The sequence below is a fragment of the Etheostoma spectabile genome, chromosome 21 (assembly GCF_008692095.1).
Source record: "Etheostoma spectabile isolate EspeVRDwgs_2016 chromosome 21, UIUC_Espe_1.0, whole genome shotgun sequence".
Taxonomy (NCBI): domain Eukaryota; kingdom Metazoa; phylum Chordata; class Actinopteri; order Perciformes; family Percidae; genus Etheostoma; species Etheostoma spectabile.
Window position 1 is genome coordinate 3,323,267 of NC_045753.1, and position 21,525 is coordinate 3,344,791.

At 39.7% G+C, this 21,525-nt stretch overlaps 1 protein-coding gene across 5 annotated transcripts in view; it reads right to left on the reverse strand.

The window, feature by feature from the left end:
* itgb4 (integrin, beta 4) overlaps positions 1–21,525 on the reverse strand; it is a 32,998-nt gene extending 11,473 nt beyond the window's left edge. For 2 of the 5 annotated variants that reach the window (XM_032502106.1, XM_032502102.1), the window contains exons 1-28: positions 17,649–18,063; positions 15,508–15,590; positions 14,237–14,319; positions 11,716–11,817; positions 11,376–11,580; positions 11,193–11,289; positions 10,891–11,062; positions 9,207–9,470; positions 9,012–9,101; positions 8,798–8,920; positions 7,926–8,093; positions 7,741–7,817; positions 7,401–7,609; positions 6,177–6,280; positions 5,996–6,091; positions 4,562–4,694; positions 4,266–4,391; positions 3,481–3,599; positions 3,363–3,396; positions 3,066–3,260; positions 2,825–2,928; positions 2,679–2,737; positions 1,921–1,944; positions 1,670–1,818; positions 1,337–1,516; positions 1,022–1,170; positions 549–756; positions 125–442 (exon numbers count right to left, since the gene is read on the reverse strand). In XM_032502106.1, coding sequence (XP_032357997.1) covers positions 125–442; positions 549–756; positions 1,022–1,170; positions 1,337–1,516; positions 1,670–1,818; positions 1,921–1,944; positions 2,679–2,737; positions 2,825–2,928; positions 3,066–3,260; positions 3,363–3,396; positions 3,481–3,599; positions 4,266–4,391; positions 4,562–4,694; positions 5,996–6,091; positions 6,177–6,280; positions 7,401–7,609; positions 7,741–7,817; positions 7,926–8,093; positions 8,798–8,920; positions 9,012–9,101; positions 9,207–9,470; positions 10,891–11,062; positions 11,193–11,289; positions 11,376–11,580; positions 11,716–11,817; positions 14,237–14,319; positions 15,508–15,583 — 3,664 coding nt within the window. In that variant the 5' untranslated portion in view covers positions 15,584–15,590; positions 17,649–18,063. Of the gene's footprint in view, positions 1–124; positions 443–548; positions 757–1,021; positions 1,171–1,336; positions 1,517–1,669; positions 1,819–1,920; positions 1,945–2,678; positions 2,738–2,824; positions 2,929–3,065; positions 3,261–3,362; positions 3,397–3,480; positions 3,600–4,265; positions 4,392–4,561; positions 4,695–5,995; positions 6,092–6,176; positions 6,281–7,400; positions 7,610–7,740; positions 7,818–7,925; positions 8,094–8,797; positions 8,921–9,011; positions 9,102–9,206; positions 9,471–10,890; positions 11,063–11,192; positions 11,290–11,375; positions 11,581–11,715; positions 11,818–14,236; positions 14,320–15,507; positions 15,591–17,648; positions 18,064–21,506 lie in introns of those variants that run through there. The other 3 variants (XM_032502103.1, XM_032502104.1, XM_032502107.1) reach the window with 3 other exon arrangements.

Sequence of the window (21,525 nt, forward strand, 5' to 3'; positions counted from 1 at the left end):
GGGTAGACCATACATTTACCAAATACAGGACCTCTGCTTCAGAATGTTCCATTCTCTTCATCATATAAAATCTGAAACCTTCAACTCCAGAAACTCTACAAATTCCATTGTATGTAACCTTTACCTCCGTCAGATATATTGACAAGGGTGGTCTTTCTGTCTCCAATAGAAGCGTTGCTACTTGGGTCCAACAGCTCCAATTGTATGGTCTCTGGCTGGATTGGGCTATTGTGAGCCCTCGGGTCGATCACTATGTTCTTCTCCGTCTCCCCGGGACTAAACTTTAAAGTGCCGGCTAAGTCAAAGCGCTGGGCCTTCTTGGTGCGCCATTTCACTGTAGCGGGACTGTCCTGGTTGCGAGTGCGGACCACAGGGATAACGTAGGTTGGGTCAGATGTGGTGAAGTTCTGGGTGCCCTTTTTGAACATCATAATACTGGGCTCTGGATTTCAAAAAACATAGTAGGAAAGAAGAGAAGAAACCTTAGCAATCAGTGCTTTGGACAAAAGGTAGGACACTCTGTTACAAAGCCTCTTACATCCTTTTACCTGGTTGGTCCGCAATGGTGATAGTAGTTCTTGGGTAGCGTCCCAGCTTGGCACCTTCCCGTGGGTTACTGAGATCCATGACAAACTGCTTGACCTGTTTGTCTTCCAGGAGGCCATCTTTCTCGCCCAGCTCCAGCAGACGAACAGGCACTATTTTCTGGGTCTCACCTGGAGCGTAGCTCAAGTCTCCTTCCACAGCAACATAGTCCTAAAATAGATAAAAAATAAGTTAGGACTACAACCCTGCTGCAGACCTGTATCTCACTCATTACAAACGTTGTATCACTTCAAAAAGGCCAAAGTTAGGGGAAAAAACAGGCCAAAATGTTTTAAAGAAAAGAAAGTGTTGGACTTCTTTCAATAATCCACATCAACTAAAGGTAGCAAGCCTTTTTTTTTTTGTGGGTATCAGGATTCCAAACAAAAAAAGGGAAGTGCATCAGTGCAGTATCAGTAAACAGTTATTAGCTTACCTTCTTATCCTTGGCTGTGAGGTCCCGTGTGCGGTAGGTGACCTGTGTGCGTCCATCTTCTATGATCTCTCTGCTAATGGGAATGTTGGCCACTCCGTCCTGCCTGCTGTAGGTGTAGGCCGGCTGGAGGAACGAGAAGATATTGGTGGCTGGGGAAAAGAAAGTGGAGAATCCATTATAGCAATGAATTATACACTTTGTCATTAGTTCAGGTCACAGGATTTATAATGAATTGTTTGTCGCATTTTCTTAGTTTGAAAAGGTTTACGGACAAAGCAAGAATTGTTTAAACCAATTAAGTCTGAGGTTTCTCACCATGCTCTTTGATGATGGTGATGTTGACCAAACGTTTTCCAATCTCAGCAATCCCCATTGGCACATCTATGGCCTCCACCAGCAGCTGCTTCTTTTCATCATCTTCATCCTTGACAAAGAGTGGTACGTGAACGTCTACTGATTCCACACCTTCTTGGAACTCGATGGCTCCTGCAGCCTCTGCAGAGGAAGAGCAAATGATACGGAAGGTTTATAGCAAGATTGATAATACAAGCTTCATTAAAGATCAGAAAGGGATTAGCTTAACTTTGCTACAAACTGTAAATTAGAATTTTTACTTCATCCACACACACAAATAGTTAACAATCTAACCTCTGTCGGTGGCCACAGTGTAATAGCCGGGCACCACTTTGAGATCATGTGCGTTTCCAGACTGGACAGTTTTCTCTGTGAGTTTGACAATATCAGGGTAGCTGCTGCGAGGAGCAGATAAAACGGTGTCCATAATGGCGTAGTCCTGCCTGAGAAGAGCACAGGAGGGGAAGAGAAGTTAGACATGCATGACCTTTGGCTCCTTAAAAAAACTAAAACTTTTTGGTGTTGTATTGTAATCAGAATGTTACCTTTTTCCGGCATTTCTCTGCATTCTGCAAAAACCAAAACAGGTTTTAATGAGGGAGAGAACAGACATTTAATTTCCGTCTTTATTTTGATTATGAGAATACGAAGAATTAGCCTGACTCCTCCCTCCTACGAAACTTCTGCTCAATTTAAATTTTCCTTCAGTACACCGTCTGGTTTTGCGGTATATTCTTGGGTTTTCACCGGTCAAATTTTTAGGCGGTCCAATCAGCGAACAGAAGGAGTGGCTGAGAACGATAACGTTGAGGCCGTACGCTAGAGTTGTAGTTCCGTAATGGCGGTGGAGAAAGATGCGAGTGAAGCCATTCGGTCCGTTGTGGCAACGCTGCCAAATATCCAGAAGTTAAAACACAAGAACAATCTTTGCTGAGTTTTGTTGGTGGCCATGATGTTGTGGCCCTCCGCCCCACAGGGTTTGGGAATAGTTAGATTTTGCAGCTCGCTCTGTTAGCGGTGAAGGAGTTAGCGATGCTAAGCCGGCGTCACGACCGAACATTAGCAATTATGGCAGATCCAGAGTGGCTCTAGGTAGATCCAATTGTTTTAAACTTCAACAGAGTACACGGCTTTGAAGAGTTAACACTTGTCAATGGAGAGTGGCCAGACTCTGTACTACTGAAATGTACCAGAGTCTGGTAGGACCGGGCTAAAAAAGGATACTGTATCTTACAATGTTTGTCCAAAAACAGTTAAGGGACATACTGTATGTAATAAGCACATGTAGTTTAACATATTTTACCTGAATGCAGTTTTTTGTACTTTCTGGGCGCCGGGAATCTGCTTGTACACCTCATTTAGCTGCATGGGTGAACAAATACAGTACTCAGTGACACAGCAGTCATTCATACACTCATATGCCCACCAATAAACAAAAAACACACTCACGTTATCGGCCACTTCCTTGCGAAGCTGTTCGGCGTCTCTGGAATCGGGGCGAGACAGGTTCTCAGAGAACAGCCTGTTTAGCCGGAGGGAGATTGGGAACTGGACTACAAGGGGAAAGAGGCACCATGAAAAGAAAGCAAACAGAGGTTAGAGTTGTAAAATGTTATCTTTAAATCCCTAACCCCTAAAGCTTAATATGCAGAAGGTACATTTATTGTTGTCGCTAAAACATTTGACTCACTGGACTCTTTAGGGTTGGGCTTTATCAGAGCCTGGGGGTGATTGGGTGATCGGTGTACATTATCAGTGACCTTCCAGCGGACCACATCGGTTCCTTTGGGTGGGCCGGTCCTCACCATTGGTGTGTCCAGATGGTCGGAGGTAAGCAGAGACTGGCGGAGCAAATACTCATCTTCCTTGAAGCCAACCATACGACCTGGAGAGAATGCAACATAAGGTGACTCAAATTTAACGTGGTCCCAGGTGGCAGGATAAAGCATTTAAAGCAATACTGTTGCATGTAATATATCAAAAGTACCTCTTCCACAGCAAGGCAGCAGGGCAAGACAGCTCTGTGTCAAGAGAAGACAGAAGGCATTACTTCCACAAAGAGTTTATTTATTGTTATTTATCGGTGTAAATATAAGTGTTTATACCTGGCAGAGGGTTTTGCAGCAGGCACAGTATTTCCAACAGCAGAGCAGCAACAGGGCCAGCAGTAACAAGAGGAACAAGAAGAGTGGGAGCAACCACAGGAGGCTAGCAGGGGGACATTCTGAAGGTCGGTCAGGAAAAGTAGATAAAGTTAAAAACCCAACGGTCATACAGAATGCTGCTGCCAGAGCTTTGTCTAGCTCACATCACTCCAGTTCTAAAGTCATTTTGCTGGCTTTCATTTCGGTGCTTTCAGACAGTTTCAGTCTTTCAAACAGCAAGCCGTTTCTGATCCTATTTAATTCCAGTAATGTCAAGCCATGCATATAGTTTGGGTTTTAAAAGTTCTGGGTTAACATATCTATTCTCCACCAGCAAAACAATGGAGATGAACGGAATGGAGTCTAAGGTGCTCTCACCTTTGTACTGCAGAAATTCATTTTTTTATTTCATAAAGCCCCTAAAAACAAGGTATCACATGTTTAATATTACACTTAAATAAGCCACAATCAAAGTTACCATTCAGTAAAAACACTAACGCTCAAAACTCTGCTACTACTACGACAAAACAGACAGAAATACCTTATTTGCAATAACAAACTGTTGTACTTTGGCCCAAAATTGTGTATACATGTAAGACCCCCATTGCTTATAGTAAGAAGTAGATTTTATCAACTTTGAGCAGTACAGGTCCAATTAGAGAAATCCAGGAAAGTGTTAAATTATACATCAGTTGCTGAAATGAGAGCACAATGCATATTTGATACATATCCAAACGGCAGCTCACCTTTCTTTTCGAGCACCTGGACCTCCAAGACCTTAACTAAGGGATCTTTAGGGTTTTCAACAGTGTAGTAGTACGTACAGTCATCATCCTCATCCCGGAAACTGCACGAATCAAGCACCTTCTCCCCTGAAAACACAATCGCAAGTGAGTTTAGGCATTACTGCTGTAGTGCCAAAGTTTATCATCATTATAACCTAAAAGAAGATGAGAGATGTATGCGCAGAGTGTATTGGAATAATAAAATATTTAATAAAAAAAGCAATTTTCATCATTTTAATCCTCTTAGATGTGCTTACGTTCTTTAAGTTCATCCACCAAGGTAATTTTAAAGGGACACTTGTCACACTCCTCTTTCTCTTTCTTCTCTCCTGTCTTCCAGGCCTGACACTGGACGCAACTCCTCGTACCCTCACACACACCCAACAGGGGCTAGACAGGACACACACACACACATCAAAAAAAGCTCAGGTAGGACTGTACAGAAACACATACTTCGACTTAAAAGCTTAACACGGTACAGAATGGTAAACTACAAAAGAAAAGGGACCAGGCACAAAAAACTCAAGTGTATTGAATATGTCATATAGGAGTTAGGTCTTACTGATCCACGGATAAATAACAACTCTAGATGCATGGCTTTTACCTTTATTTTATGTATTATTATTTTTTGCTTGTGTCACAACATATGCACAAAGTCCTAGAATGTGGCATAGACACAATAACTATGAGTGACCATGCTCCTGTTACACTACAATTTGTAGGAGTAATGTTTTTTCTTTAAATATTGGAGGCTTAATGTGTCCCTTTTATCAGATGAGAGGGTGGTAAAGGAATCAAAACAACACTTGAAGGATTAGAATAAGATATCTCTATTTACTGATGACACATTAACATGTATAAGTGATCCGCCCTCAATTATTCTAGCTCTATTACAAAATCTGAATGAACATGAAGAAATATCAGGTTAGAAAGACAGTTTAATTTTAATGTTTGGGTTTCATCATTGATTCTATTATATCAGTTGTATGAAGCCAACTTTGGAAAGTAAAGAAGAAATAAACAGGGATTTGGTTAGGTGGGAAGTGCTAAAACCGTGAGAATGAACATTGCACCGAGGCTGCAGTTTTTGTTCCAGTGAGTACCAGTTATGGTCCCTAGTTCTACTTTTAATATATTAGATAAAATCATATCTAAATTTATTTGGCAAACTAAAAAAAGCTAAAATTAAATACTAAATACAACATCAAGGAAATGACAACAACATGAATGTCAAAGAAATAAGGGAATTGCAAACAAATGTCCAAATTTCAGGGGAAACTGGGTGGAAACATTTCAAGCAGGGCACACACTAATGAACAGCCCACTGGGGAGGGAGTCTGATTGCAAGGTGAAGATGTGGTATTTTAACACTCCATCAATTACCTCAAAATATAGTAATAAATCTGAACTACGTTGGAGAGGCTGTGGTTTTACAGGAGAACCAGCAGTGCTCGTTTTTAGTATACTGTACCTCCTGAAAATGTGGCAGATTACGTTGTTTATATCTGCAAGCTTAAATAAGTGTGTTTATGGATGCATATCCTTCTTGTTGTATGTGTTGAAAACAAACAGCTAAAAGCATATACAAACAAGGGTATAATATGAAGCATTAAATTAGTTGAAAAAGCAAACATTTGACAAGGAATTACATTGTAATTGGCATACATTGAGTCATAATAACATCCACACACCTGGAAATTTGGCTCACAGGTTGAAGTCAGATCAATAGCAGATTCTGTACACTCACAGCGGCCGCATACACATTTACCTTGCCCATTGCAGACACCCTGGTGCAGAAAAAGACACAGTCAGGCACTTACTGACATCTAAGGTGACATGATAACTACAAATAAAAATGGTGGCTCTACTCACGCCTTTGCTGTCCAGACAGGTCTGGTTGCTCTTGGAACACTCACAGGCACTGCCCTCCCAGCCCTCAGGACACACACAGCGACCCATACTGCAAGAGCCACGGTCTGATAAGAAAAAAAAAATAAGAAAAAGAACTATATAATACACATATCGTAAGTGGTGTGTGTGTGTGTGTGGTTTTTTTGCGTGCGCATGCGCGAGCGTGTGTGCAAATGGTGGTAGTCGTCGAACTGTGAATTACTAATGGTACACAGAAAGTAAAATAAGACAAATACAGCATGATTCAAACTTCATGTGAATATTTTTTTAGTTGACGAGGGTAACCCGTCAACCTCAACCTATTTTCATAAAAAGATATTTGATATATTGCTTAAATAAAAATTGTATCAGCAAGTAAAAAAACACTTTATAAATGTTGCAGTAGATGTGGGTATAGAGGGATTTGCAACATAAAGTGCTCATATTAACCCTTTTCGTGCATGTTATAGGTTTACAAAGTGAAAAATCCCAAAGTCCACCCCAAAAGAAATTTTTCAAAAGAAAACACTGTTCACAAACTGCTCCAAACAGCTCTATTGTAGTCCAGCCTTTACTTCAGAGTAAACGCTTGTCACTTTGTAACACACGTCATAATGCTCGCCTAGCTTTCTTTCTTGTGTGTTTACTTGTTTGCGTGTTTTTGTTTTTTGCTGTTATTGAAGAAAATGCTGCTGCTGTAATAAGGAAATTTCCCCACTGTGGGATGAATATAGTATAATCTAATCTAATCTAATAATCTAATCTATCTGTTAGCATGGCACGCCCTCATGCTCGGCAAATGACTAGCTAGCAATGCTTATCTAGCTAATGCGCATGTGCAACTCCCAACAAAAGGGAAATAGAAGTGAGATGCCTCACTCTGTAGCTAAAAAAGAGAGCTCAACACACAGGGTGTTTTTTGAAAATGAAACCATGTAACCTATTCTGATATAACCTCTAAAATTAAATATGAACCTGAAAGTGAGCATAACAGTAACTTTAAAAAGAAAGAAAGGGCCGTAAGATCTGTGTTTAGTCGACTCTACTTTCTGCACCCATGTTTTAACACCAATTCTATGCCCTTGAAGTTATGCAGCAACAATAAAGTACAGCATGTAAATAGGGTGCTCAAATTTTGATAGTTAGTAACACCATACAAATACATACACCCTTAATCACCAATTTAACAACAGCAAGCCATCGTACCACTGCAGAGGAAGCCTCCATATCTTTGACACTGCGTCTTGTCCCACTGACAGTATGGTCCTTCAAACTGTTCCGGGTTGTAGCACACACAGGTTCCACACTCCAGGCAGTCCCCACGGCCTGAACAGGGCTCCGTCATGCCTGGTTCTATACACTGGCTGGTATCCTTAGCTGAAGCACTTACTGAGCAGTTACAGAATGTACTTACCCTGAAGAAGACACATGAACATAACAGAGAGAAAAACAAAGACCTTAATGAACACAAAGGTCTCAAACAGGCCATCACTTGGCAGAGGTACCATAGCTCATATATTTATAAGAATTAATATTAAAGTCTCACCAGCCAGCATAGCACTGACACTTCCCACACACCAGGTCTCCGTTGCCATAGCACCTGGGTGCTCTAGGGATGACAATCTGGAGAAAACATGAAAGAGACACTGGGATGAATTTACCATAAAGACATGTGAGTAAGTGATTTCATCTCAACTTTGTGCACACTTTAGTCTAAATCTGTGTGTATACCTTTTCACAGTCACAGGTTGGACACAAAACCGAGGCTTTAACATTGACAGCGTTGCTAAAGGTTGTAGGTTTGACTCTCATTGTCCCCTGTTTTTCATCTGAATCCATCTGACAGACAGGCTGCTCATTGATCATTCGCTGGGCTTTAAGCCGCATCTGAAACTTGCCCTGGATAACAAACACAAGCACAAACACAAGCACACACACACACACACACACACAAAATCAGAGCTTGTGTGTACACTGTAAGCATTTAGCTGTATGAGTCTTAGCACTTATCGGAAACCAAAAAATTAGGACAGTATTCACCTTCTTGACTAAAACTAAAAAGCCTGTAGAATCTGACATGAAATGTAAATTTTGATTTAATTATAAGCTACATTTGCCAACATTTTCTGGAAACTAGTTATTTATTTAATGGTAAATTTCTACTTTTTATTTAAATCCAACACACGTTCCACATCTGCTTACTATTCCAAAAGGTAATTGAGGCACTTGCTTCTTATTTTTAATAGATTTCCATTTGACATGTTAAGGGAGATAGCCTCTATTTTGGTTAATAATGAAATGCAACAAAGGGCCATGTTTTTAACTTACTTAATTACTTATTTATTGTCTTGCCTTTTCCCTTTTAAATACATAATGGTCGGAAAAACAGAGTGAAATGTCAAGAGTTGCAATTCTAATTCTGAAAACCCCAGTGTTTCCAATAAAAATCATATTTAAGAAAATGGAAAGAATTAATAAATTGAGTGGCAGCACAAAACATCAACCTAAGTGAGGACCATCGGCTTTAAAAACCCATACTGTCTTCTAAATCCATGTGTGTTTGTATGTTAAATCTGTTGTTTCCATCTGGTTTTTCTTCTTACTATTGCTCCGGGTTGAAAATCAAAGGCTCCATACTGTGCGACGCTTCCACTGGTGGTCAAGAACTGTGTCTCGAATGCCTTGGGTCGGTCCTCTGCACGGATGCTTATCTTAGAACGGATATTCTGTAGGGCATAGTAGAACATCCCATTTGACTCAATTGTCTACAGAGTCTACTCTCCTAACTGATAATTGTTAGAAGAGGTGATGTTTTACCTTGAAGGCATCGTCCATGAGTTGCAGAATATTGGAAGAGTCTTCTTGCAACAGACCGACTTCAGCAATGGGGAAGTACTCTTTTAGTTTCTGCACAGAGCACACAATAGAAAAATAAATCCATGACTTAAATTCTTGACACCATGTTTCAAGAACCTAACTTCAAAGAAAGCTGAAAAATTAAAGCCCACTAACCTCATAGTGCGTGTAGGAGTGGTTGGTGACAGCAAAGATTGGGATGATATTGTGTTTGCCCAGCAGACGAACCAGTGTGGGTATTGAAGGGTAATCCTGGATTATATCGTGTGTGTAACTGCCGTCTGCGTTCAGGTGGCAGAGCTCGTCGTTGCGCTGCAGGATACCTGACAGCACGTTAGCACCATCAGCCTCATAGTGGAAGGCTGACTCGGTGGAGAAAACCAGAAGGTGGGTGCTGTGAGCACGCCAGCCGATCTTATCCTAGAGTAAGAACCGATAAACGGGAGAAGAAACAGTGGTTAGTAGAGAATAGGGATCTGTAGGTAAAAGATAATTAAAAAGATGCCACTTTTGCTGATCAAAAGCCATTGTTGCTAAAAGTAACAATTATTTTATTGGCATATTGAATTTCCCTTTACGACCGGAACCGCAGGGGATCTAACGGAATCCCTGAGTCTCTGAGCACCCTTCAGAAATCAGGCAATGAGGAGACTACAGTCCTCATGAAAGACTGCATTTCCTCACACAGGCTGCTTTGATGACAGCCACCATACCTTTGAGAAAGCCTTACCCCTGTCCAATTGATCATCAATTGTGGGATGTCCAAAAACCAGCCCATGTAACCATAACCAGGAAGACCATGTAGGTGTCAGCTTATGGGCATCCCTTTAATAAACTATAAACTATATGTGTTTGTGTCAACCTTATGAAAGCAAATCAAATATTCAATCTCTTTTTTGGTTCTGTTTTGGTGTCCCCAGCTGAGGGAAAAACTTGGTCTTCTAGTAGCTAGATGCTCCACTATGTTCACCAGGTACTTGCTAACTTTGTCTGACATTTGGTGCTGTACAGGTACTGTGCAGTGGGTTTTTAGAGTTTTTTAATGAAAACAGCTATCTGCTGAACAAGACACTGTGAGAGAAGTAATACTGAACCAAAACTGTAAAGTTTCAGGCCAGAAAACTAAACCAATGACTGAAAAAACTAACTTCTTCTCACTTTTGATCAATACCACTGAAATATTTACCTGTGACATGCCTAAACATCGTCTAACAGTAGCGCAAGTAGAGAAGACTTTTAAAGTCAGTGAAATGACTCACTACTGTCAGTTATGCAGAAATGAATATCTAAGTAAGTTTACATAAGCTAACATTAGCCACTATTAGCCAAATGTACATTGCTGGGATACAGCACCATTGCTGCATCCGGTGATTTAGCACCGCCCAAGACAGTTATAATTGGTTTAAAGAAATACACAACCCCAGCATTTTGTCCCTATCCCAGCATGATAAGCCATACTTTTACTGCCCATATTGGCCAGAAGAAGTATGTCAATTGGACTATTCTGGTTAGATAAAGGATAAAGAATAATACATATATTTAAAATACACAAGCACTGACACAGCGCTGTGAGATAGGTCTTGTATCTTATAGTTCCGTACTGCCAGACCTTTCTCCACAGCGCTGTCAGCAGAAGGGCTATAGCAGCAAAACAACTGAATATATTGAATTGAGGTGCATTGTATTGCTTACAAATTCAACATTGTGAATTCAACATTTCATATGTAATAGGAGCATTGGTTTATCAGAGAATTAAAAGGCAAGTTTAAACCTTTGTTTTTTAAGAGGTTTTTTTCACAAGTCTATTTTTGCCAGCCAAATGTACGCGGAGCTTACTAACCCCACAAACTGCAGCCTGCAATATGGCATCAAAACCTCCTTCAGGAGCATCCAGGTTGCCAGATATTTTCTCCTTCTGGAGGTCCCTGTTGAAGGCATCCGAGTCGCTGGTCAGCTTGATTACGTTTTTAAAAGAGAAAGGAGGGTCGCTGTTGGGCCACGGCTGCGCAAGTCTGAGAAGGTGGAAGGAGGATGGACAAAATAGAAGAGAGAAATCAGAAATGGCATTTGCATTTGGATTAAACTACTGTATTTATGTGCTTAACTTTCTTCATTGTGTTCATGACACATTTCCCCTCTTACTTGGAGGGTCTCATGTCCGTCTGGGGCTCAATCACTTTGTCCACAAACTTTCCAAACCCAATGGTGTAGTCATCTGACAGCTGCTTAACCAATGTAGCTACAGGATAAACATTCACCATCAGTATCATTGCAATAACTCACTCGACAGTCATCAAAACATGTTACCAACACAAAGATGCTCACCCAGCTCTTTGCCCATGCTCTTCAAGTTGTTCAAATCATCAGCCATGGAGTTGGAGAAGTCCATAAGAATATAGAGGTCAAGAGGTCCTTTGGTTGGAGCAAACACTTCCACATCCACCAGCTTCTCCTCTCCTGGCAGAAAGCTCATGCTCACCTGCTGTGGAGACACTTGAGACTGCTGAAGTCTAATGTTGATTGCTTGCTCCTGAGCAGAGAGAGAAGCAATAGAAAGGGGAATGAGAGAGGAAAATGATTTCACACTTGATCTAAAACATACATACATTTAAGAATAAATAATGGTGGAATGATTGTAAGAGTAATGAGAGTGATGAAGACTTACCTTTTCTATCATCATACTGCTTTGAGCTGTGATTACAGCTGCAGCACTGCAGCCATAGTGAATTATATTCTGGTACAGGTCACAACGAGGGCCATTAAAGGTCTGGGCATAAAAGGACAATTGATTAGTGAGTATTGCTTCCTAAACAATAACTTGCTGTTTCATATAACAATATTTTTTGATTTATGCAAATTAAATTCCACCCACTGATGAACCACAACATGTAACTGAAAGCTCCCAGAGAAGCTATAACTATGTTGACCTTGTGTAAATTGTCAAATTATAAATTGGAATTTAGTAGTCTTGCTAATTGATTTATTGTTTATGATTATTTTAGATGTTAAAGCAAATCATTTAGAATTTTTAGAACGTCAGCACATGGAGCACAAGGGGCACATCCAAGACTCAAAATACTAATCAAGTACATGGTATGCCTGGGGCTGTAGTCAAGACCAACTCAATCGAGTCAAAGTCAAGTCCAAGACCAGGTCCATCGAGTCTGAGTCAAGTCCAAGTCCAAAGGCAGTTGAGACCAAGTCCAGACCGAGTCCAGAGTAAATTGAATCATTTTCAAAACTAGTGATAATATATGTATGTGTATGTAAATAAATACACCATACCTAGAGATAGGTATGGGGAACTTTCCATAAGATCATCTCTCAGTGCAAATCAAACCAGCTATTAAGCTAACTGAAATAAAACCATGTCAATCTCTATGTATGGTGAAGGGTATGTGATGATGTGTGTGTGTGTGTGTGTGTGGGTGGGGGGGGGGGGCATGGTATCCTGGATCCATGAAATAACTGGCTTTTAAAAATAAAAGTGTGCTTTCCTCTATGGGAATTTAACATAGGGGGGTGTAACATTTATTTATTTACAATACATTCATTCACAAAGGAAAATTGGTGTATTTAAAAGGTTGAATTTTCCCACTAAAATTTGAATTAAGGCATTAAGATAAATTTCCAAAAGATGGTTTTTATTCCTCTTTTTAATCAAATGGGTGTAAACTTATTCTAGTCACTGTATCTTCTAACAACAAACCAATCAATGCAAAGAATTTAGGTTTGAGGACCATTACAGGTTTCTACAGATAGGCCTACGTTAAGTGCAACCCCGTAAAGGCACAGTATATGTAACTATTCCACATAAAAATGTCTAAAAATGACTAGAATTACGTTGTATACTTTGCTGAGTTAAGTACTTAAATTATCCCAACAATGTTTAAATTAGGCCTGCACTAAATGAGGGAAATCTGCGATGTGCAATAACATTGTTCAACATTGCGATGACACCATGACCTGCGATAAATCAACAAATATTAAGGTGTGCATATTAGCTATGCATTTCCTATGTCTGCCTAGTTGTCTTTAAATTCCGATTTACCAGTGTTTACAACAGCAAAGTCACTATATAAACTATATGTCTCACTTGAAATTATCTAAAATGTCACTAAAATGAATAATACTACTGACATCAAAATACTGAGTGAAGTTTAGAAAGAATGAAGAACACAGACATCAGTCATTCATGCTGTCTTCTGTCCTCCTCCCTCTGCTGATGTCCAATGACATCATTGGCGTTCATAATAATTAGCCATGTGAATTTGCTGCTTAGTAAGGGGGGAGGGACTGAGGAGTCTCAGCCAAATGTTAAGATATGTGGCAAAGTAAGAGAAACAGAATTCATTTTGTTTTAGCATTTCACATTTTACTATTAGCCGAGCTAGCGTACTTTTCTCATGTAAAACCTAACGCTAGTGGATGAGATTGCGACAGAGCAGATTTAAATATCGCTTTCTACATGTTAATATTTGTTATACAGGTGTTTTGATACAGCCTGGTCTCACAGAATTCAGTGAAGTGATCACAAACTGTTACCAGCGCGTAACGTGGTGGTGGCACGGAATCTGTGAAAATATGCCAAAGTAAAGTCAATGAGAAGATGACGTAGCATTGAGAGCGACAACGGTAGCGAGTAGTGTGAAAGCCCGAAAGTCCGCAGGGGTGGTGGATGGGTCAAACAACACAGGACTTTCACCCAGGAGATTGGAGATCGTGTCCCGCGTGTCCCGATTCCTCCACCCAACCGTCCCGTTCTTCTGTGAGATCAGGTTGTTTGATAAAGTACTGGCTTTGCCGAGGTTTTATTGCATTTACTTGCAGTAATGATAAGTTGTCTCTCTGATCTGCTGTTTGCTGACTTCGCTCTGTGTGTAGAACCTCAGTTTCTACAGGAAAATTGCCGCAATGGCAGAGATGAAGAGGCAGAAGGATTTTTTGATGATGATGTTGGTAAGGCAATGTTTGGTACAACTGATCCTGAGCACAACAATTTGGACTTGTTCTCAAGTGCAAGTCTTTAAAAAAAAGTGTACCGGACTCAAGTAGGCCTACTACAGCCCTGAGGTATGCTAAAAAAGACATTTCTCCATGAAGAATGCCACAGCCCTAATGATTTATCTCAGGACTGACTGATTCAAATCCAGTTCTTTTATACTCCTGTTGTTTTGTGCTCTCACCTCATCAGAGCAGTATGCACAGCCTTTCCCCGACTGCAGGCATTCTGAACAGGTCTTGGCCCTGGAAGCAAAGCAGTAGTTCTCTGTAGAGGGGGGGGTGAGGGAAAATTTCAGAATCACAGAGAGACAAAGTGAGAATCAAACCCATGAAGCATAGCTAGAATACCTGCGGTAACACTAAACAGACTTTGGCACCGCATCTTATTGTCTCCTCATATTATTCTAAAAGAAACCAACGCTGACAACAACAGCTTCTTAACAGTGACACCGTGGTAAACAAAAAGGTAGATGAAATAAAAAATTCAAAAAATGTACAGATATTTATATTTACTGAATATTATATACTGTACATACTGTAGCCATCAGTAGTATTATACAGTATGCCATACACACATCAGTCTAAAAAAGTGAGTTACCTTTACTAAGTTTAGGACTGCATCTAACTATTACTATAATTATTTAATGATTGTGTATTATATTATATTATACTATATCATATTAGATTTGTGATTCATTAATTAATCATTTATTCTATATAATTACAGAAATGAATAAGAAAACTGGTTAACAATCTCTTCAGGGCCAAGGGGAAGTCTTCAAATACAGTAGCTTGATTTTACCTGATCCACAGTTAAAGCTTTAGTGCGAAACTTTTGGATATTTATGAACGTCCGTTACATTCAAGCCGTTATTAAATGTGCTGCTACAATGCTAATTAAGACTATCAGCACCACACAACTCTCTCTGGATTTCACAGCATGGCTATGTTCAGAAGTCTGTGGCATCCAGCGACTTTCCCCCACAGAAAGAAAATGACCTCTTCTGAAGAGTGCATTCTGAAGTTTTTTTAATCCTCTATGTTCTCTTTGGTTACTAGTAACTGTGTGAAGGGGGCATGGGGGCGGTGCGTGGCCACATAAGCCATGTATCATGTAGACGCGCTGACAGTTTTGTTGTCATTACTTAGAATTCCTCATGGGGGAGACAGAAACTACCCACTATAGCTTAAAAAAAAAATCAGGAAATCTCTCAAAACAGAGGCTTGAAACAGAGACAGGAAATTTCCTTGATAAATGACTTAGACAAATAATTGTTAATTCACTTACTGTAAACTACCCTCCTAAAATTGATGAGAAGTCTCTAAAACTAAAAACATGTTGTGATTCATGGCTAACTACCCTATTGAGGCCACTACTTGCATACAAATCAGCATGTCCATAAGTAACTCGTAGTAAAATAAAATTTTACTACAAGAGCCTGGGCTTCCTCACCTTCAGTATAACAGCAGGTTAACAGGACGGCTAGAATCCCAAGCCCCACTGAGAGATGTAACGTCCATCTCCCCATCTCCTTCCTGCAAAAGAAACACAAACAAATACATTCACATGTACAGTACGACTATAATTCACGCAGAGAGAAAGACTTTTTCCCCCCAGTGATGTCTCTGTAGACTAATGTGTAACTTGAACCACCTGTACTTTCCCTTGGTCAAGCCCTGGAGAAAGTTAACAAGAACACTCCCCTTGCCTTCACCTCAGTTTGTGAAAAGAGCTGCTTTCTGAGAGTGGTTTAAAACAGAAAGACGTACTTTCAGAAAATAACACTAAAAGCAGCTTTTTTTTTAAAAATTCCCTCTTCAATAATTGAACCCTATTCTAAAAAGTATACAAACATTCTTTTTCTACTTGAGTTTGGGCGTATATGGTGACCTACATACAATTTTAAAAGGTCTGTTCACCCAAATTACACATAACATAATTATATAATTTTTGCTCACCTCTAGCCAAATCTAGCCTTGTGAATAGTTTTAGTGGTCACGTTTCGAGATTTTTACCTCTGAGATTTTAGTCTACACCTCAATACAGTTCAGGTAAATGGAAATGTAGTTGTCCGCTGAAAACGCTGTTGACAGATTTCTTTGAAACTACTTTCAACAGAGAAAATAGACACTTTAAAAACAGTTGACATTAAGGTCCATTGATTATGCAGTAATGGGGTCTCTGATTGTGGAAAGCATGACACCCAAAAATCCAATCAGCTCTATTATATTGGGATAAAAGCAGAAATCTCAAAGACAGACTGGAATCTTGGATAGACAGAAAAGCTGCACAAATGATCTTCACTGAAAACAGGAGGTGGAGAGCGAACAAAGGGCACTATGTGGCATGAAATGTCTCAGTAATTGTCTCAGTGGGTAGATAACTGAATATGTGCCACCACAGTGCACAAGAAAATGATGATTTGTGTTCTGAAGATTTACAACTCCAAGAAGGAATTTCTCCTTGAGGTGAGAGAAAGGTCTGTCCAAGTTAAAAAACACAGGAGGAAAACACATGGGAATGGCACCTTAGCACCTCGCTGTGAACTGGAGCTGACTACAGGTGTTGTATGCATGTGTGTGTGAGTTCATGCAACGCGGTGTCACATAAATCACTGACTGAGATGGGTCAGGAAAAAAATAATAACAGACCAGCTCCTGTTACAAATTTGACCATCAGTCACAGAATATGAGTTGAGTAGATAAAAAGTACTTTGTATTTCTTGCCTCTTTCTCAGACAAGATCATAGGCACGCAGGCGTTTATGACACTCACACTGAACTGGGAGACACAAATTACAGTTTTCAAGAGACAGAAAATAGAAGTGAGTCATTCATGCTGCCTTTTCATTGGTCTGAATGACTCCGTGGCACAAAGAGTAGGGACATGTTTCCTGAATTTAAAGCTGTAGTTGTTGACATACAGACACCAACATGCCTGCCAGATGGACATACCACCACTGGGTGTGGGGTTGACTCCCGCCATGGTATAATCCATAAGGGGTGGATGTCTTTAGGGACAGGTTTAGGGGTCGTGCTCGGGGGCCTTCCTTTGACAGTAAGCTAAATCACAACTACACACCTTAAAAAACCCAGCATTTGAAGCTATCATTATATTCCACCTAAAAAACACAAATAACACAAAGCAAACTACCGGTAATACAGCAGGGCTTAATAATATTATGTCTGAATAACTGGACGCCTGCATATTTGATTACATAAACACCATTTCTCTACTGTTTGTTCTGGTCCAGTTTCTTTCACCTGTGTTGCATTGTAGTCGGTGCTTTGATGTTGGCAACCATGCAGAATTAAGTAAAAAAAGATTCAAGAGAAAGTAAGCACTGGCCTAAATCAAAATCTGTCCAGAACTTTGTCTTGAGTATTGCAATTCTAAAACCACATGGTGAGATATAAAGTTACATAACACACGCATTACATCATTCACCTTTCTCAAAATGTGAACCAGCAGAATAATCAAGTCAATTTTGCAAGGCTGAGAAGAAGATATTTAAGGTGAAGGGCATTGAAATAATAATAAATAATGGATTAGGAAAGGTACGACTGGATACAAAAAGATTACTGATCAACAAACCTCTTATTGCGCTCTTGCCTAGTCCAAGTCCAAAAGTCCAACAAAAAAATAAGAAAAAACTAATTCCTTTTTGCTTTGTTTGACCCAAGAGTTTTGGAAAAGTTTGTATCCACCTATAAAACGAACAGAAAAACGTCTTCTCTAAATCCTTGCGTTCAAGTACAAAGTTCCAAAAAGAGAAGGACAGACTTCCAGTTTTTCTTTTCTGTCTTTTGTTTCTTCCCTCCTGTAAAGTCCAATTTGGTCAAATATTGACTTATTTTGTCCTTAAACTCAGCTGACGTGTGTGTGTGTGTGTGTGTGTGTGTGTGTCTCCGTGTGTGTGAAGGAGAGATATGAGAGACAGTGAAACTCAGAGCAACCGAGTGAATATAACTGTGTGCTGTGACTTGATCCCTCCTTTACTAGCTTCTGCACACACACACACACACACACACGCACACACAAGCACACCCACATACACTCTCTCTCACACACACAAGCACACCCACATTCACACTCTCTCACACACACACACACACACACACACACACACACACTCTTTCCAATCCCTATCCAGGTGAGTGGCTGTGACGGAGGGGGTTAACTCCCTTTCTGTACCGCTATCTCTTCCCCACCCTATTAGAAGTTAAAAGCTCCACACCTCTGTGTGTCAAGGCCCCCTCCCTTCTGCATTCCTCCCCAACAGGAGTTCACCTGTGTGGGCTTGAGACTGGGAAAGCAGGCCCCGCCTTCCATGGCCTCCTCACAGCTCTTGGGAGTGGCAAACAGAGCAGAACACTGCCTGCAGGCTATGGGAAACGGCTTTGGGACTCTTGTGTTTACACAATTGAGTGCTCATACTACCGGGAACATTTTTTTTTTGTCAGCTACATTATGATTGCCACATATCTTTTCTCCCTGTTCTGAAGGTAAAGCCACTTTCTTTGCTCTGTAAATGAACTGCTATTATATAGTGTTTTCTAGTCTTAACGAGTACTTAATACACTACATGCACCATTTACCATTCACACACACATTCACACACTGGTGGCCGAGGCTGCCATACAAGGTGCTAATCAGATAAACATTCATGCACATTCACAGCTCAACTCATCGTTCAGTGTCTTGCCACAAAGACACATGTAGACATGTAGACTGCAGGGGCCAGGGACTGAATCAGCAACGTTGCGGTTGTGTGCATTTTATATTCAATTCAATGTTCAATTTGTTCAATAAACAAATGTTGGAAATGATTTCCTTTTGTTTGTTTTAAATTCAACAAGCAATTTGTTGTATTTTAGCAGAATAATGAAAGCAGCAGAAATGCAGGCCTGAGTACACTTTAATATCTGTTTATTTATCGCAAGTAATATTGTTATTGCGATATTCAACATTATTACATATTGCATATTTTCTACATATTGTGCAGCCACAGTTTTAATTAGGTTTCAACAGCATTTTACAAAGGAGCCTTCATAGTTACAGTGGACTAAATGGTGGAGACCGCCCCACAACTGAAGGTCCACATGTTTAAATATCCTCTCAACATTTAGAGTCCAAATGTAATCAATGCCTTATTAACCAAATGAATGTTGTCTAATCCCCTGAGTGTATTATAATCATCAATTGGACAAGAGGAGTTAGTTGATTACGGTAATAGCCTCTCGAAACCAAGAATAACTACCAGGTACACAAAACATTACACTGGTCCTAACAGTCGCTATGGTTAAGGTTTGGTTAGGTTTAGGCAACTAAAACTACATGGTTAGATTGTGGTCATGGTGACAACAAGTAAGACTAACTGTTAATAGGAGATGGGATCCCAAACTGTAAATAATCAGTTGGTGTGATATGTATAGCTTGTACAGTACAGCATAAGAAATGACACAAATAAGCCCAAAACCAGCATTCTTTCTTCTTATTCCCATTTGTCTCAACAGTTGAGTTGGTAAATCACTTACAGTTACCCTCTGGCATTGATAACTGCTATTGTGAAACTTATTTATTTATCCAAAGAAAGAGTACACTACAAAGATATTTTGGCCATCATGACACAGAGTTTTGTCATATTTTGGCTTCTTAGAGACGATACGATATATGCAGATGATACACAGATCTTCATCACTCACCAGTGGTATCAGACCAGTGGTATCAGAGTAAGAAATTACTTCAGTGCATTGATTATATAAACCTGTGGATGATAAAAAATGTTTTAAAAATTGTACAGAACACAGGTTATAATTACTGTACCAAATCAAGTTTTAACTCCTTATAATTACCTCATTACCTATTCTTAGCTTATACTGTGCTTGCGCGGTACATATTCCTTCTTAAAGTTGCATTTAATCAAATTAACAGAAACTTATTTACACCCTTTACAACATCATGGAGCAAGATGTTGTTTTGATTGGTCTTTTAATCACTTAACAAACTATTGCCTTTTACATCCCTACATTCCGGACCACGAATCTCTAGACATTGGTTTAGGTCAGGGTTCACATAAATGATCACACTGATTTTAATTTGTTTCACATTGTTTCCTAGTAGGAAATCTAGCCTTTTCCTGTAATTTTTCTTTTATTGTGTGATTGACTTCTTTGTGTTGCATTCTTGAAGGAAGTAGTAGGAGTTCCACATAGGGCCAGTGTCAGTCTAAGCGGTATTGTTTATTTCTCTGGAAAGATCTTTCCTCTTGCTGCACTACACCCTCTTAACTAGACTCACAAAGACTCAGGTCAGTTGCTATGGTGAACCTGTGACACAGATCTGGGATTCAAGACATGACTGGAATAAATGGAGAAAACAGCCTTTTCCTCTTGTACATACCACGCTGGTCATTCTGAACGCTGACATACAAAGGCATGCTCCTAGCAACCAGACCTGGTTTGATACAATGGCTAGCTTCTCTAAAGCAAAACAAAACCTCTACAGAATCAACTCCTCCACTCTTTCTGGCTTCCTTGGCTGACACTTTTTGCAATAATGCCAGTCTAAACAGCCCTTTCACATGTCAGAGCTGAGAGGGAGTGGCCCACCTACTATATCATTTTTCTAATTTGTGCAAGCGTTCTCTAAATTCAAGAAATAAAGCTTTAAACTTTTCAGGCTCGATTTAAACCGTCAGTAAACACAGGTAATGACTCCCAGCAGACAATGTGAGCAATATGGAAAATGGCACATACTGTATATGTTACTTATGCCTATTGTAAATGTGAATAAGTTAATAATATCTCATGTATTCCTAAAGCAGGGGTTCCTACCCCAGATAGCAAAATATGATTGAATTACTGTCAGGCAGAAATACTGTCATTGAAATCAAAGTGAAAGCGCAAATTATGTTTAATGTTGAATAACATTAATAATAATGTTGTAATGTAATGTATATGTAATAACAATAATCCTGACTTGACCTGAGTTCTGAAGTTGGCAGTAGGCACATTGAGGCAATATTGATTAAATGTTTGTATTTCAGTGTTGAAAGCATGACCCTTATGAAATGTGAAGACAATAGTCAATATTTTGAACACATAAACTCTGTGACTACTGTAAAAAATGTTTATTAAAAGTTTTACTGCCAACCTCAACCATATAGCAACTTTTCTGAGTTCTGTGTTGAATTAACAACTTTCTTTTTACCTCCTTGCTGTAGGCTACCAACTAACCCAATTATGGTATTGTTAACTCTCTCCTAAACTCAGGATATATTTTATTTAATGTAGAAGGTGCATTTATATTGTTCATTGACCACCAAAACCCATACATAGCCTACATTAGAGTCACCAGTTATAACGGCTGTAGCATATTTAGCATTTTTCTCATTAGCTAGCTGTCCTTTGCAAAGGCTACATGCTAATTATAACGTAAGACGTCACTTACTGTTATCGAGTGGCTGAAC